This window comes from Canis lupus, chromosome 11 (genome assembly GCF_011100685.1).
Source record: "Canis lupus familiaris isolate Mischka breed German Shepherd chromosome 11, alternate assembly UU_Cfam_GSD_1.0, whole genome shotgun sequence".
Taxonomy (NCBI): Eukaryota; Metazoa; Chordata; class Mammalia; order Carnivora; family Canidae; genus Canis; species Canis lupus.
Genome location: NC_049232.1, coordinates 51,395,021 through 51,413,063, shown reverse-complemented (window position 1 = coordinate 51,413,063; position 18,043 = coordinate 51,395,021). Strand labels below are relative to the sequence as shown.

Below are 18,043 nucleotides of genomic sequence, written 5' to 3'. Positions count from 1 at the left end.
CTGAATTGAGGCAGTTCATATTAAGCCAAGGCAGGGAACCCTCAAAGCTCTTGCAAAATGTGATTTTTATCAGGGACATGGATTTGAGTGGAAGTGGGGATACCTTAGACAAAGCAAAATTTCCTTTAACTCATCTGGTTTCTATAGCAGAGCCACTTCCCAGAGCTGCCTGGGAACTCTCCAAGGTGCTGAACCCAGACCTAAGCTTCCTGTGGCCCTCATCTTTCCCACTCCATTGCAGGTCAAACTCAATCTGATATCCATACTGCGACTCTGGCTCCTGACCCAACTTTCTCTCTGTTGAAGGGACAAATGTGGTCCTTCAGCACTCCCCGTGGTGATCTTCCCTGTGGTGACCTATCACTATAACTTCCATGATGATCCCCAACCTATACAGGCTATACCCACAGTGAGCCCCCCAACTATTACCTCTATAATGACTCCTATATGGTTCTTTACAGTAAAAATCCAGCCAGACAGTAAAAATCCAGAATGACCACATCCAGTGGCCTGGACTTGCTGGTGACTGTGATTAGCTTTGACTTGGCTCCTGGCCCATAAGACTCACCATAAAAATTGGGTACAAATAAACACAAGGACTGAAGGTCAAAGAGCAACTCACTCTCCCAAACCCCAAGAGCCCTGCTCAGGGAGGTAGTGCCTTATTTTCATATCCCACACCATCCTGAGAAGACTCCTGAGCTCTTTCAAGGTGTACATTGGGCTTTCAATAACATTTATGTCTTCTGTTGCCCCATAACCCAATAATCTTGAATCCTATACAAGATTGGAGAGACATGTGGATTGCCAGAGGCTGTAAGTCTTCTCACATGTTTCTACAAGGAAAGAACTCTTCATACTTCAACATTAGCACTCCCCTTAAGGTCTGTGACATTATTTCAGATAGACAGGCTTCTCTACCCAGAGACCAAGATCCCACTCAGTTATTCTCTGTGACAGAGCCATAGGAACCTCCATCAAACCTGGGACTCCATAGATGTCATCTTCCTCATGGCCATCTTCCCCATTTTTTTAGCCACTGGTGTCTTTGCCTTCTCTTTCTCTTTGGTCTTTTCCTGCTTCTCAAGCTCCTCTACATAGGCATCATAGATCTCCCACTAGGCAAGGGCAAGATGAGAAGGATCATCACAGGGCAAAATCTTCAGCCAGCCAACTCCTATTCAGCTTCTAGAGCTTGAGGAATAGATTATATCAACCCCTGTCACATGTCTCTATAGCATCCCCTACTTGGCCTACTGTAGTTATATATTCAATGTCTATCTTCTCTGCTGCCAGCTTGAGGACAGGAATGAAGGAGCTCTCAGGGCACCTCTGGGATGAGCTTTCCACCTCAGGCTCAGTTATCAGCTGGAGATCAGTATTGTTCCAACCTACAGACCCCACTAGGCAAAACAAATGGGCTAGCTCACATTTTTCTTGGTGAATTATAAGACTCTGAAGTAGAATATTTTAAAAATGTTTCCCCCCATGGAGATGTAATAAGCTTTACTAGTTCATGTTGGTCAGTTCACACTGACCACACCTTGTGAGCATAAAAAGGTAAACGAAAAGTAAATGATGGGTGCCTGGGTGGTTCAGTCAGTTAAGTGTCTGACTCTTGGTTTCAGCTCAGGTCACTATCTCATGATCATGGGATTGAGCCCCATGCTGGACTCTACACTGAGCATAGAGTCTGCTTGAGATTCTTTCCCCCTCTCTCCCCCTCTCCCTCTGCTCCTCCCCTGCTCACTCACTCTCTTTCTAAAATAAATAAATCTTTTTTTTTTAAAGTAAGGGGACCCCTGCTAACTGGATCTGACACCAATAGGAGCTCCAGGATAGTAGCAAGGAAGCACCAAGGATCTGGGACTGGGCAAAAATTCTGGATCACATTCTGTGGTCTCCAGAGTTGGGCAGTCACTGCCACCTGGAGGCCAGATAGACACACCTTACATTAATGATTCACCCATGGGCCAGTATTCCACACTACAACATAATTCAATGTTTGTTATCTCATTCAGAGCCTACTAACAATCCTGTGAGGCTGCTTATCATCCTCATTTGACAGAGAAAAAGAAATTGATGCATTAAGGGTGACATGGTTTGCCCAGGATCTTATAGTATGAGCAGCAAAGCTGGGGGCTGAGCTCAGGGCTCCTAGCACCATATCCTGCCCAAATCAGAATGGGTATCCAGTAGGATTTGAGGGAGAAGGAGGGTCTGCAGGAACAATGAAAGCTGCTAGAAGGGCAAGCTAAAGTGCTAACACTTCAGAGTCAGCCTTGGGATACCATGAGCTGCAGAGAGTCAGAAGCCATGCCTTTTCCCCTCTTTGACAGCCTTGCCCTGGAGGGCATGTAGCTGATCTAGAGTTCCCTGGGTGGTGACCTACTGTCTCATATGCCAAGTGTTCAGAACCTGGATAAGGAACAGGAGGATGGATGAATGAGGAGGGCAAACTGCCAGAGGAATCTTTGACAAAGATGCAGGGGTAGGTGGCTGGAGGTGTGATGATGACTTTTAAACTGACCCAGGGTCTTACCTGATTGGCTGTGGCTGAAAAGTTTGTCCTGGGAGGAGGTTCCATCTGGCATTCTCGGTCCTAGAGAACAATGACAATGGGAAACCCATAGAAAGCCCTCAACTCCTTCTCAATTAACCCAACAGTATATCTATAAGTGAAGTAGTTCAGTTGGAGCAGTGGGAGGGGTGGGACATGGAACTGGGGAAGTAAACAGGGCCTGAATAAAGGACCAAATGATGCAGTAAAAGCCTACATTTTCCTTCTAAGTCTCCTTCAGAAGAAGCCTAAGCTAGAAATCAGGGGCAATGAAGCCTGATTATCCCAGTTTCAATCAAGAAAAACTCCAAGTGGGGGATGGACAGGTCTCTGGCCAGCTTCCTGTTGCAAGACACAGAGGTCAGCCCCTGGCAAGCTACTGGGCTAATATCCTTCACCCTGACAAGACTTCCTCCTAATACTGGGGTCTCTGGCTCCACCAGAGGAATACACTCCCTTTTCCTTGTATATCATGCAAATTACTGAAGAGGGACTATACAGCATGATTAGGAGTACTAGAAACCCATCCCATAGACCTCTGCCCTCCATTCAGAGGTTGGTTTCCGTAAAGCACTGTCTTATATATGTGGATATCTCCCCTGAAACCCTGAGAGGTTCTTTCAGCCTGGTACTCAGAGCCCTCCATACTTATGAGCCAGGGAACTTTTCTAGCCTTTTCCAGCTAGTCTACTACAGACCATCAGCTTCAATCAAACTGGCTCTGAGTCCTGCCTCCCTGGCACGTTCTGGCCTCCCCTCACTCCCCCAGATCTTATTGTCCTCTCCAAGGCCTGTACATGCTTCAGTCTCAGTGAAGGGCTTCAGACTCCTTGTTATCCACTCTGAACTCCCATCAGGTTGGCTTACAAGGACCCAAACACATGCTCCCAGCTCTCCTCAGCCTGTGCCTCTCATCCTTCCAAGCTAAGGGCTGCTGAGACTGGGAGCAGGCCTGCTCCTTTCCTGCCATGCAAAGTGCAGAGCTTCAAGGTAGAGGCACTGCAGTGGGGGCTGCTCTACCCGGAGAGGGTTGTTTAAGGTCTGTGAGGCCCTCTCACTGAAGTTGAACTTGTTGGTAAGCTTTCGCTCCTTGGGCTGCTTAGGAGTCATCAATTCTTCTTCAGTCACTTTTTCAGCTACCTGGAAAAAAAGACCCACAGGATCAGGGATCAGCTGTGAGAAGAAGGTGGTGGGGAGTCAATAGTGGGGAGAAGTCATATCCTAGGAGAGGATGGAAGTAGGAGAGGGTGATGATGCAAGAGGTATTGGTACCTGCAGCCTCTAACCTCTCACCTTCAGCTCTACCTCCAACAAGTTACCCCTACAGCTTTCATCCACACCTGGAGCTGGAAGGGGAGGAATGGGAGCAATATTATACTGTACCTCAGCTACAGGCATATCTGTTTGACTCCCAGCTTCAGTTTCAGCTTCTGTTTCCTTAAGCTCTTCTTCTTCTTCAAGGATTTCAGTTTCAGAAATCACCACCTTAGTGGACTCCTGAGAACCTTGGTAAGAAATTGCAGGTGAACCCAAAGCCCGAGCCTACTCTCCCACCCCCTGGCAGGGCCAGGCTTTCTTGGTTTCTACCTTTGAGACCTCAGCTATACCACAGTTCTCATGGGTTGACTCCCAGACCTAACCAGGACAGCCAGCTATTGGAACTTTATGTAAGTAGAAGTTCTGCAGAGTTCTGGCTTAGTATTTGCTCCCTTGGGTGACCATGGAAAGGGGCCCGGGCTCTGGGCTCCAGCTCTGAGCTGGTCCCTCGGCCTACTTGCTGCTAACTCATCCCGGTAGTGCTGCCGCCGTCCTTCGTCCGAGTCTTTGGGGATCAGGTTCCCGACCTGGCTGAAGTGAACTGCCAGTTGGTTCACAACACCAATAAGCTTATATGTGCCTTCCTAAGAGGAGAGGGGACTGAGTCAGACCAGGTGTCCCAAAAGGGCCGGAGTTGAAATGTAGTCTGCCTTCATTCTGTAAGGCTTAATGTGGTCCATCTGTATATATATATATATATATATATATATATATATATATATATCCTCCAATCTTCAGTTAACCTGAAGTTTTCATTACATTCCAGCTTAAAGAAGAAGAGGCAAATGAAATAAAGTTTTTTTTTAAAGTTCTCATCAAAGACATATTTTAAAATATATTTTCTTTCCAACTTTGAATAGCTCTGGATTTGTCTGTCACTGGCTCTTACATCCATGCCTTGGGATCCTCATATACCTGTCTCATCACAGATCTGAGAAAGGTCATACATGGTCATCAGATATCCCTGGCCTGACCCTCTCTGTACTGTATTTAGTGGATATGAGGACTGGATAGATTCTCAGAGACACTAAATATCCAATCCCCCTGTTCTATAGAAGAGGCCCCAGAAATCTAGGAAAGGTTTGAGTTTGGCACTTGTCCAGTTCATACAGCAAATGAGAAGCAGTGCTAGGTTTAAAATCCAGGCAACCTTATTCATTCCTTTTCAACAAATAATTTTTAAGCAGACACAACACAACATGCCAAGTATTTCCTAGGTTCCAGAGATATAAAGCTTAGCAAAAATAGATACGATCCCTGTTTTCATAGGGCCTATTAGTCTGGTTCTTTTAATAGCTTCCTTATTGATAAACATCTTAGTTGTATCATTGCCTGAGACCAGGATTTCCTTCCTTCTTTCAAAACATTTCTTCTCAACCTTTTTCAAGTCACAAAGAAAATTGTTATATTTTACACAAAGGGATAAATTCACTGGAGATGAAGCCAGCCCATGGGCTCTGGTTGTACCAAACCCACCTGCCCCAGGAGGACTAAAAGAATTACTATTTGTACACATAGGTTGGGATGCTCTGCCTTAAAAAGTCACCACAAAGCCCTTTTCTCGGTAACTCAGATGGATGGGAGGATAAAACAGTGTAGCAGTTAAGAGCATGGTTTATGGTGGTGGGCAGAATGGATTCAATCCTGATTCTGTCCCTATTTCCTGGATGAACTTGGGCTTAGCCACTCTAAGCTTTAATATTTTCATCTGTAAAATGAGGATAATATCTAATTTTCAGAATAGTTAGAAGTATTGAAGATAATGAAAATAATTTATTAATACAGTGTCTGACACATAATAAGTACTTATTAAGATTTCAAAGGAGATTAGTAAAGAAATTTCTTAAATCTCCAGAAAATTCCATGTAAAATTTCAAGGTTCCAGTCAAAGACCAAAGTTTAAAGGTGATCTCTAATAGCAGAGAGGCTTTTGTAATATAGCCATCACTGCCAAGCCAGGGAGTACCTAGAGGTCCCTACCTCAGAGGGGATGACTTACTTTGAAGCTGTACCTGACAATGTTCTGGGGTGCATGTGGGTTGTTGGCTGTCAGAATGCGGGTGAACTCCTCCTTTAGCTCCTAAGGGAGAAAAATACCAAGAAGGTTATACACAGAGGGCCCCTACTGCTTTTGAGACTTGAGAGGACCCCTCAGGGTATCAGCAGACATCTCACAGCCAGGTTCTATGCAGGCTCCTAATCTGTACTATGAAAGAACACATATCTGAGGCTGGAGGAAAGAGAAGGGGCAAGGGCAGGATGCTGCTAACTCACCGCATCAGTCAACTCTAGCTGGTCAGGGGGTCTAACCGTGGCTTTGGACTGGGCCCATTCATCTGTTCCTTCTCCCACTTCAGTCCCTGAATCTTCATCCTGGACAAAAACCTCATGTGAGGATTAGTAAGCATTTCTGCAGGAGGCCCTTTCACTCACAAATCCTCCCAGAAGCCAAGCTCTGTCCCTAATACATAGAATACAAAATGCACAATAGATCATTCATGGAAGAGTCCAAAGGAACTGCTCAGGCCAGAGTTCTCTTTGCCTGGAAGACCTTAGCCACCTTAGCTCTTGAGGTCAGAGGTTAGCTGGAACATTGTGGTGGGCCTTTGGAGCCAGTAGTGAGACAGGAAGAACTCTCCCTTCCCTACTCTCTCCCATATAGTCTGGAACCTAATGATCAGGACCAGCTGCCAAAGGCAGGGCTTTATGCAAAATGAAAGGACATCCAGCTATTCTTTTTTTAAAATTTTTTATTTATTTATGATAGTCACAGAAAGAGAGAGAGAGAGAGAGGCAGAGACACAGACAGAGGGAGAAGCAGGCTCCATGTACCGGGAGCCCGACGTGGGATTCGATCCCAGGTCTCCAGGATCGCGCCCTGGGCCAAAGGCAGGCACCAAACCGCTGTGCCACCCAGGGATCCCATCCAGCTATTTTTTAAGCTACTTCAATTCTGATTCATATTTTATCTTCCAATTTGCCACCTTATGGTTACTCTTACAGCAATACTCTTAGTACCTGGTAACTTTGAGCTTTCCAGTCCCATCAGATTCTTGCTGCAAAAAAATCAGACTACGAGTTTTTACTTTTCCTGATAGCTAAAAACCTTGCCAAAGTGGCCCATGATATATTACGAAAAACTCACCCTGGTTAGCAAAGATATACAAAATAAAAGAATGTCATTTTTCACTATAAAATTCCTGAAAAGTATGGGGCACCTGTGTTGGCTCAGTCAGTTGGGCAACCAACTCTTGGTTTCAGCTCAGGTCATGATCTCAGGGTGGTAAGATGGAGCCCCACACCAGGTTCTGCACAGTGCAGTCTATTTGGGATTCTCTCTCCCCCTCTGCCCCTCCCCCTGCTCGCATTCTCTCATTCTCTTTCTCTCAAATAAATCAGTCCTTCCTTCCTTCCAAGATTTTATTTATTTATTATATAGAGAGAGATTGAGAGAGAGCGCACAAGTAGGCAGAGAGGCAGGCAGAGGGAGAGGGAGAAGCAGGCTCCTCACTGAGCAGAGAGCCTGATGAGGGCTTGATCTCAGGACCCTGGGATCATGACCTGAGCTGAAGGCAGATGCTTAACGGACTGAGCCACCCAGGGGCCCCAATAAAATCTTTTCTTAAAAAAAACCATTGAAAACGAAAACAACAAAAACCCAAAACAAAGAGATCCCTCAACCAAATGAAACTAATTATCAATGTTGGTGTGGTTATGGGGAAATTGATGCCCATAAATTAACACAACCTACCTACCTACATTTCTTTTTTCTTTCTTGGGAGGGCGGTGTATCGGGGGGCTGTTCTGAAGTTCTGCGTCGATGTCGGTGGGTTGTGCGTGCTTTCTTTAGTTCGTTTTTTTTCTTTCTTTTTCTTTCTCTTCTTTCATTTCCTTCCTTCCTTCCTTCCTTCCTTCCTTCCTTCCTTCCTTCCTTCCTTCCTTCCTTCCCTCCCTCTCTCTTTTTTCATCCATAAATAGTTTTATTGGGACACAATCACACTCATTCATTTATGTATTGTCTTTTGCTGCTTTGGCCATACAAGCAGAGTTGAGTAGTTATACATGAGACCAAATGGCCTCCACAGCCTAAGATATTTACTCTCTGGCACTTCATAGATAAAATTTGTCCACCCCTGAGGTATATGATTAGCAGTCAGGTTGCTGGTGTTCAGTAGAATTAGATTAATTGTCTTATCTTTGTGTTAATAGTTTTTTCTTCTGCAGTGGCAGACTACAGTTTCTGTATGTTATAGGGAGAGTTTTACAGTTAACCTCTCTTTGCTACTATGAAAAAGAAAAGATATTTTATTTATTCCTCAAAAACATGACTGTGGTTACCCTGTTGTTGTGCAGGGCCAGTATGACAATTTTGGTCATTTTTTTAAATTTCAAGTTTTTATTTAAATTCTAGTTAGTTAACCTATATGGTAATATTTGGTTTCAGGTGTAGAATTTACTGGTTCATTATTTACATATAACACTCAGTGCTCTTCATAACAAGTGCCATCCTTAATCCCCAGCACCCATTCAGCCCATTCCCTGCCCACCTCCCTCCATCAACCCTCACTTTGTTCTCTATCATTAAGATTCTCTTATGGTGGGACGCCTGGATGGCTCAGTGGTTGAGCATCTGCCTTTGGCTCAGGGTGTGGTTCCAGAGTCCCAGGTTGGAGTCCCACATCGGGCTCCTTGAGGGGAGCTTGCTTCTCCCTCTGCCTGTGTCTCTGCCTCTCTCTGTGTGTCCCTCATAAACAAACAAACAGGGATCCCTGGGTGGCGCAGCGGTTTGGCGCCTGCCTTTGGCCCAGGGCGCGATCCTGGAGACCCGGGATCGAATCCCACGTCGGGTTCCCTGCATGGAGCCTGCTTCTCCCTCTGCCTATGTCTCTGCCTCTCTCTCTCTCTCTGTGTGACTGTCATGAATAAATAAATAAAATCTTTAAAAACAAACAAACAAACAAATAAATAAAATCTTTAAAAAAAGATTCTCTTATGGTTTGCTTTCCTCTCTCTCTCTCTCTCTCTCTCTCTCTCTCCTTTTCTTATGTTCATTTGTTTTGTTTCTTAAACTCCACATGTGAGCAAAATCATATGGTATTTGTCTTTCTCTCACTGGCTTATTTCGCTTAGCATAATACCTTCTAGTTCTATCCATGTCATTGCAAATGGCAAAATTTCATTCTTTTTGTTGGCGGAGTAGTATTCCATTCATCTTCTTTATCTTCTTTATCCATTCATCATTTAAAAAAATATTTCATTTATTTATTCATGAGAGAGAGAGAGAGAGAGACAGAGAGACAGAGAAACAGGCGGAGAGAGAAGCAGTTCCATGCAGGAAGCCCAATGTGGGACTCCATCCTGGGTCTCCAGGATCATGCCCTGGGCTGAGGGCGGCGCTAAACCGTTAAGCCACCTGGGCTGCCCTCCATTCATCATTGATGGCCATTTGGGCTCTTTCCATAATTTGGCTGTTGCTGATAATGCTGCCTAAACATCGGGGTGCCTGTACCCATTGAATCAAGTATAACCTTTCTAAAGAGCAATTTGGGAATATTTCTCAAAAGCCTAACAAGTGTTTATATTCTTTGACTGAAGTTTCTATGTGTAGGACTTTTTTATTAAAGAAATAACCAAGGACATGCCCAGAGATTTAAACGTACAAATGTTTGCTGGAGAATTGATCATAATAGTGAAAAAGAGGAAACATGAAACATTAATGTCCAATAATGGGGCATGGTTGAACAAATTATGGTATGGCCTTAAGGAACATATGGTAAAATATTATATAGTAATTTTAAATGATGCTATAAAAGTATGTTTATTGGCAATGAAAAGTATTCTAAATATATTATGTAAAAAGGAGATTATAAAATAACATACAGTTTGATTCCATTTCAAAATAAATACATATCATTTTTATATATGCACAGAAATATCTGAGAGGATATAACATCATGTGTTAACTAAGAGGTTTCCTGTGATGGTGGGTTTAAGGGTGATTTTAATGTTCTTTTTGCTCATTTGAATTTTCTAAAAAATATATAGCTAATATTTTCAATGGAAAACAATGCTGTTAGCTTCTTGCTGAGAGCCTGCAGTGGGCTCAGCACTTACTCTTTTTCTGGTTCCTCTGCCCACACTGATGCTCTGAAAGAAAGAACAGAAACAAGAGGTAAATCATAGGCAAATATCTGTGGGACTATCAGAAACAGTATTATAGGGAAGTTTCTGCCCAGAGACCCCAAAGACAGTGGACACTGAGCTTTCCCAAGTCTTAAAAACAGTCTTCTCAGTGGCAACGTGTGCTTCTTACCCCAGCCAAGGAGGCCCTGTATCTGAAGCAACCCCATTCCAGCATCAGTGCAACTGACCCATGAAGAGCAACCAGGTAACTTAGCATTGGGCATTTCAACAAACATTTTTTAAAAGTATATGCTATTTTAAGTGCTCAGCTTTGCAGTATGCTTTCCACTAAGGGGATTTTGACGTCAGATTATATTCACAAACACTTGTTTGGGATGAATGTAAACTCTTTCTGAGCAGGTACTTTGTGTTATCCACTGCTGTCTGAGAATATAGCATGTGTTCAAAATACTTATTGAATAAATGAAAGAATGCTGTCAAACGCATTAGTAATCATGATGCTGGGAAAAATGTTTTTCCTCTTTGGGCCTCGGTTTCCTCGTCAGTAAAATGTATAGGATTGGATGTGATGACCTTCCAGTTCTAACACACTAAAATTTTATGTTCCCAAGGGGATCCCTGGGTGGCTCAGAGGTTTAGTGCCTGCCTTTGGCCCAGGGTGTGATCCTGGAGTCCTGGGATCGAGTCCCTCATCAGGCTCCCTGCATGGAGTCCCTTCTGCCTGTATCTGTTTCTCTCTCTGTGTGTGTCTCTCATGAATAAATAAAATAAAATAAAATAAAATAAAATAAAATAAAATAAAATTTTATGTTCCCAAGAGCATCATGGTCTGTTCAGCTTCATAAACATTTGTTGAGCATCTATTTATCTGTTAGGGACATACCCGAGCAGTAGGACAAAAATGAAGACAGATAAGGTCTCTGTTCCAGTTTCCTCAGGGTCCATGGAGGATAGTGTAGACAGTGCTCATCCTTTGCTCTCTCATTCACTCACTCACTTACTCACTCAGAGTATGTTCCTTTGAAAGCCTGCTCTGTGCCAGCAACAGAGATATATGTGCCCAGAGTGCTGGAGGGGTGCACAGAGACACTTACCCATCACAAGAAAGGCTCCCAGAGGTGGCTATTTCCTAGCTGGATATCAAAGAAAAAAAATATATTGTCCAACTGGAGAAAATATTTTTCAGAAGAAGAAAACAGCATGCACAAAGGCAAAAGAAGAACAGTGACAGAGCTAGTGAAATGTTCCACCAAACAAACAAAAACCTTGCAGTATATATACAGAACAATAGATGTTTCAGATGATCAAGCAAAAGGGAGATCAGTGGAGGCTAGAAATGTGAAGGAAAGGCACTTGTAGGAAGCAAGTCTAAAGTGTTGGAGGAGGGGCCAGTGCAGTGTGGTGGCTGCATAGCACATTGGACAGAGACCTCTGCTCCCTGCTCTCACAGGCCATCTGTGTGATCTTGCAGAAGTGCCTTGGGCCTCAGTCTTCCAAATACAAAGCGACAGAGTTAGACTAGATGGGGTCTTATAGCTCTTACAGTTCTTACATGGTAGTCTATGGGAGAGGCTTTGATGGTGGAGGGGAAGAAAGGGATTCTAGGGAGAAGGAAGAGCATGTCTCAGCTTGGGCTGGGATTGTTGCTGGTAGAGCAGGCAGCAGGATTCAGATTTCTGCCAGGTTGCCAGGGTTTCCAGTGATGGAACCCTTCTCTGAGGCTAAGCTACATGAGCCAGAAAACTGCTTTTTTTTTTTTGAATCACCTCTGATCCCTAAGGTAACAAGATGGAAGTGCTACAACATCCAACAGCTTTCTGGCCCACAGCAGAACCATGGAGGGCCAATCCCAATCCAAACTGCCAGCCTTAAATAGAAAACGAGATCCAGTTACCACTGCCCCCCATAAATATGTCTGTAAAACATTTATCTGGCAATAAAAGAACTGACAAGGCAATTTGAGTATAATTGTTTTTGGCAGTTGGAAATATTTCAATTAACACACTATAAAAGCCACACTATAATAAATGCAAAACAGGCCAATGAAATCAGCTGCAGCCCTGACTTCCCAACCATGGCAAAGGAGATTGAATGTCAGGCTGCCACTCTGGGCCCTTGGTCTTCCAAAAGGAGAAGCCTGAGACAGACAAGCCTGAATTCCTGGAAAGCTTTTGATGGCTCCTCCCAGAAGCCATCAAACCACAGAAGAACAAAGCCCAAACTCCCTCCCCTGGCCCTCAGAACTCTATCATTTGGCCCCACATCTCCATTCCAGCCTGTTCTCCAACCCTTCATGTGCTAGCACTTTGAGATGCAGCTACTCACATTTCCTGAGCATGGCCTGTGCTTTCTCACCTCTGCACCTTTGCTTTTTTTTTTTTTAATTACTTTTATTTTATTTTATTTTATTTTAAGATTTTATTTATTTATTTATTCATAGAGAGAGAGAGAGAGAGGCAGAGACACAGGCAGAGGGAGAAGCAGGCTCCATAAAGGGAGCCCGACGTGGGACTCGATCCAAGGTCTCCAGGATCACACCCCGGGCTGCAGGCGGCACCAAACCGCTGCGCCATCTGGGCTGCCCTTAATTACTTATTTTAAAGCAATCTCTATACCCAACATGTGGCTTGAACTCATGACCCTGAGATCAAGAGTTGCATGCTCTTCTGACTGAGCCAGTGGTGCTCCTGCACCTTTGCTTTTTACATATAGTTCCTCCTGCCAGAAACACCATCTTCCCTTTCCCCTTTCTGCTCCCACTATCTCTAACGAAACACTACTTAACTAACCTCTACTAGTCCTTTATCTTACCCTGACGTATTATCGTTTTTCTCCTACCTCCCTCTATTCTTCTATTCCTTACTTTGAGCAAGGCTCTGCCCCACCTTCCATCACCACCATAAGTACTGGCTGTTAAGAGATGCAAGATGAAATGTATCTTCAAATAGACACTCTGTTATTTCTGGGTTTTGGTTTGCAAAAGGGAATTGTATTATGAAAAGAAACATAATACCGCAGTATGCGTTGGAGGCAGCCTGGAGATTCCAGCAAAGGAGGTCCACTATTCTTATACTATTGATCAAAGAAGATCTACTTTGGATAGGTCATTCTACTTTGCCAAGGGAGGATGTATATTAGAGGAGTGATGCAGGAAGAGAGAGGAACCCTCCCCATCCCCCACAGGCCACCATGGCAGTCAAATTAATCCTGATGATCAGTGGGATAACAGATGTCCTATTCTGAACTCCTCCATAGTAGAGCATTTTCTATTCTCATTATTACAGATTTTAGTGTGAGCATCCTGAGAGAAGGAACTGGTAAAAACTCAGCTTCCTAGTGGTTACTTCTCATTTCTTTTTCAGGATGAGGGCTGGGCTCCCTTGTTCTTTCTTGAAACTTTTCCACCTTCAATTCCACGTCCCTTCTCAATATCCTTGACCAGGAATAAATGCTTCAACTCCTTAGTCTTCTTTTTTTTTTTTAAGGATTTATTTATTTATTTATTTATTTATTTATTTATTTATTTATAGAGAGCAGAGGGAGGGGTAGATGGAGAGTAGGGAGAGTATTTCAAGCAGACTCCCTGCTGAGCATGGGAGCCCGACTTGAGGCTCCATCTCATGACCCTGCGATCATGATCTGAGCTGAAACCAAGAGTCAGATGCTCAATCAACTGAGCCACCCAACACCCACCCCCCAAGTCTTTTTTTTTTTTTTTTTTTTAAGTCTTCTTATTCTACACACTACCCTTGGTGTTTCTAATCCCTACTCATAGCTTCATCTTGCACTTTATGATGGGGTTCAAATTATTTCTTTTTAAAAACATTTTAATTCTTTATTTTTATTTTCTTTAAGCCATCTCTATGCCTAATGTGGGGCTTAAACTCCAGACCTCAAGATCAAGAGTTGCATGCTAAAAAAAAAAAAAAAAAAAAAAAAAAAAAAAAAATTGCATGCTCTACTGACTGAGGCAGCCAGGTGCCCTAAAGTTCAAATCTATTTCTATAGCTTAGACTTCCCAGGACCCCATGTTCAAATTGGTAACAGAGTACTCAAAGAGTATATTTAAAAGCCAACCGTAATATGTTCTTTTCCCACCCCAATGATTATATTCTTTTTCTACATCAAATTTCCATTTCTTCTGGTATTTCCTATGTCACTCAAGTGCATCCCCATCCACTCAGTCACCCAGGTTGGAAACTGGAAACCATCAAAATGCCTGCCTTTCCCTCCCTCCCTCCCTCCCTCCCTCCCATTAGCATCATATTTCAAAGCCTAACAATTCTATCTCCTTGATATCTTTCATACCTATCCTCTCCATTTACACCTCCCTTACTATCTCTTGCCTAATTACATTTGATTTACCTAACTCCAGTTTCTCTCCATTCTAATAATTATATCATTATCATCATTCTCAGCTATTGAGCACTTACACTGGGCTAGTCATTTACTAAGCAATTTATATGCCTTATCTCATTTAACCTTGAGAACCACCCTATCAGGTAAGAATTATCATTATTCTATTTTACAGATGATGACATTGAGGCTTAAAGAGATCAAGCAACTGACCTAAAGGTGACCAGGAGTTGAACCCAAACTAATCACTATCTATAAGTGATCTTCCTGTAACATAAATCTGATCATATCACTTTCCTGATTTAAAGCCTTCAAGGGTTCCTCATCAGCCATGAGATAAATCTCAAATTCTCTAACACAGCATCCATATCATCCCCTACCCTTTTCCTCCCACAGCTATGGGTGGGTGCTTTGAAAATGAAAATTCTGGCCAAGGTAACAGATGATTATTATTGTCACCTACTGGGCATTTACCTGAACTTAGATCTGTTTTGGTACATAGCATCTGAAAAGTGTAAGCAACCCATTTGTCTCTGAGCATACTTTAGAGGTAAGGAGATAAAAAAAAAATTCTTAAACTAAAAAAAAAAAAAAAATTCTTAAACTGTTCCCTATCATGAAGATATAATATTAAACAAGTATGTGATAAGATGTACTCATGGAGCCCACATGTGGGCTCTGAAGTTGAAGATACCTTGGTTTGGGTCCCCACTCTGCCACCTGCTAGTTCTATGGCTCTAGGCAAGTTACTTGTCTTCTCTGAACCTCGGTATCTTTATCTTTTTTTTTTTTTAATTTTTATTTATTTATGATAGTCACAGAGAGAGAGAAGCAGAGACACAGGCAGAGGGAGAAGCAGGCTCCATGCACCGGGAGCCCAACGTGGGATTCGATCCGGGATCTCCAGGATCACGTCCCGGGCCAAAGGCAGGCGCTAAACCGCTGCGCCACCCAGGGATCCCGTATCTTTATCTTTAAACTAGGAATAATGACACCTTCTCAATCATAGGCTTGTTATGAGGATTAAATGAGTCAATGAACATAAAGTGCATAGTGTGGTGTTTAGCCAGAGTTTATGCTGAAGTAATGTAGTCAGCAGCATTATATTCCCATTTACAGACCCTGCTCTGCCCTCAGCCACACAGAATTTCTGTGGCCCTTGCTTACTAGGAAGCCCCCACCCTAGGGACTAGAGGCTACAGCAGCTCACATTTCCACCAAAGAGTTCAATGCTGAAACATGTTTGTTCCTGGAAAGAGGGGCTCTTCGAAGCATGCAAACCCACAGATGGAGCAGCATCCTTCCTGGAGCCCAGGAGACTTCGTTTACCATTTCAGTTGTCTTGGTCCTTATTTTAAAACTCACTAACAGGTTTCCATTAAGCTAAATTGAAACTAAATACCTCACCAGCTTGCAGTTTCCGTTTTTAAAAGGGTAAAAGCTCTTAGTCCCAAAGGAACAGTAATTCACCAACACATCTTTCTCTGGCTACAGGGACTGCATTTCAAATCTCTGAGCCTAGTGCAGTGTCTAAAGCACACAGAAGGCACTAAATAAGTGTACTTGAAAGAAATCTCAAAATTTTGAAAAACTGGAGATAAAGGGTAATAGATATTATCAAACGCTATTGTGGGAGTGCCAACTGATGCAAACTTTTTATAGGATTATTTGGCAACATCTGACAAAATTTAAAATGCAGATACCCCTCAACTCCACTTTCTTGAATTTTTCCTATAGCAGTATTCATACACATGCATAAAACGTACAAAACTGCTCACTGAAGCGTTATTTATAATATTTTTACAAATGGAAAACATTGATAGGGGCCTAGTTAAATAACTTATGGTATAGCCATTCAATAAGACACTCTGCATATTTTTAAAAGAATGAGATAAACATTTATGTACTGTTATGGAAAGCTCTCCAAGGTACATTGTTAAATAAAAAAGCAAGCTACAGAAATAGATGACCCATCTGCTTACTTTAAGAATATGTATGTATGTGTATTTGCATATACATACAAAATTTCTAGAAGAATATATAGAATCTGTTGATAGCAGTTTGGTTTAGGAATGTGACTAGGGAATCGTGGGGAAGGGGACCAATACTGTCCGCTATATACTCATTCTCATGGTTTTAATATTTTTAATGTGAATGTGCATTATTTTATAATTTAATATGCTAACTAAGAAATTTAAAAGTCAACAAAGCACAATTATAGAGGTTTTTCTTCCCTATTAATGCAGTATTAGTTAGTACAGTGTTCTGAATACAGAAAAAGAGGATATGAGACCAGGCTGGTGCCTATCTGGAAGGCCAGGAGGGCAGAAGCCAACTCTAAGGACCCTTGGCAGATAAGGCTACAGCAAGCAAAGAGGGTAGGATTTAAATGCAGAAGTTTTATTTATTTATTTTTAAAAAGATTTTATTTATTCATGAGAGAGAGAGAGACAGGCAGACACAGACAGAAGGACAAGCAGGCAGAGGGACAAGCAGGCTCCATCAGGGAGTCCCACATGGGACTTGATCCCCATCCCGGGTCTCCAGGATCACACCCTGGGCTGAAGGCGGCGCTCTGGGCTGAAGGTGGCACTAAAACCGCTGAGCCACCTGGGCTGCCCTAAAAGCAGAAGTTTTAGGGTAAGCTTTGGCTGGGTCCCCTACTTGGCCACAAACTATATGTGAAATCTTGAGCAAAGTATTTAGTCTCTAATCCTCATTTTCTCATCTACAAGGTAGAGAAAAATATTAATGCCTGTCTCAGAATTGCTCTGAGGATGAAATAAAACAATGCCTGAAGAGCACCTAACTTAGAGCCCAGCACTCAGTAAGCCAAGTAACACTGGCAATGTAGACTTTGTGGTTGTCATCATTTTATTAATCTATCATGGTCTGCTAAGCATGGTCACTGAGTCTCATTCTAGGGGAATTTATTGTAAAATTGAAAAGTGTGTTGTCCATACCTGAAATCCAGGTAGGCACCAACCTGGTCTCATATCTCCTTTTTCTGCGTTCAGAGAGAAAGACAAACCATAAGAGACTTTTAATTATGGGAAACAAACTGAGGGTTGCTAAAGGGAAGGGTTGTGGGGGAATGGGAAAACTGGGTGATGGATATTAAGGAGGGCACATGATGTAATGAGCACTGGGTGTTATAGAAGACTGATGAATTACTTACCTCTACCTCTGAAACCAATAATACATTATATATTAGTTAATTGAATTTAAGTTTAAAAATAACACTTCTGTTGTTATTTATTCCTTTGTATTTGATACAATTCATCAGTTAAACCAGTTGGGACTGGAGTTTCTTTGTAGGAAGGTTTTAAGTTTTGAACTCAATTTTTAAAAATAGGTATGGAGTTTTCATATTTTCTATTTATTCTTGTGTTAATTAAGGTAAACTGTATTTTTCAAGAAATTTGTCTATTCAGGGAATCTCTGGGTGGCTCAGCGGTTAAGCGCCTGCTTTCCATCCAAGGCATGATCCTGGAGACCCGGGATCAAGTCCCACGTCAGGCTCCCTGCATGGAGCCTGCTTCTCTCTCTCTCTCTCTCTCTCTCTCTCACTCTCTCTCTCTCTGTATCTCTCATGAATAAATACATAAAATCTTAAAAAAAAAAAAGAAATTTGTCTATTCGGGGCACCTGGGTGGCTCAGTCAGT

General features: G+C 42.6%; 1 protein-coding gene across 14 annotated transcripts in view; it reads right to left on the bottom strand.

The window, feature by feature from the left end:
* The window catches only part of DNAI1 (dynein axonemal intermediate chain 1), a 124,873-nt gene that overhangs the window by 29,538 nt on the left and 77,292 nt on the right, over positions 1–18,043 (bottom strand). For 11 of the 14 annotated variants that reach the window (XM_038552631.1, XM_038552630.1, XM_038552627.1 and 8 more), the window contains 8 exons: positions 9,992–10,024; positions 6,152–6,250; positions 5,877–5,957; positions 4,335–4,461; positions 3,944–4,065; positions 3,581–3,700; positions 2,543–2,602; positions 984–1,118 (listed from right to left, as the gene is read on the bottom strand). In XM_038552631.1, the coding sequence (XP_038408559.1) occupies positions 984–1,118; positions 2,543–2,602; positions 3,581–3,700; positions 3,944–4,065; positions 4,335–4,461; positions 5,877–5,957; positions 6,152–6,250; positions 9,992–10,024 (777 nt within the window). Of the gene's footprint in view, positions 1–983; positions 1,119–2,542; positions 2,603–3,580; positions 3,701–3,943; positions 4,066–4,334; positions 4,462–5,876; positions 5,958–6,151; positions 6,251–9,991; positions 10,025–17,340; positions 17,385–18,043 lie in introns of all 14 variants that reach the window. The other 3 variants (XM_038552633.1, XM_038552639.1, XM_038552634.1) reach the window with 2 other exon arrangements.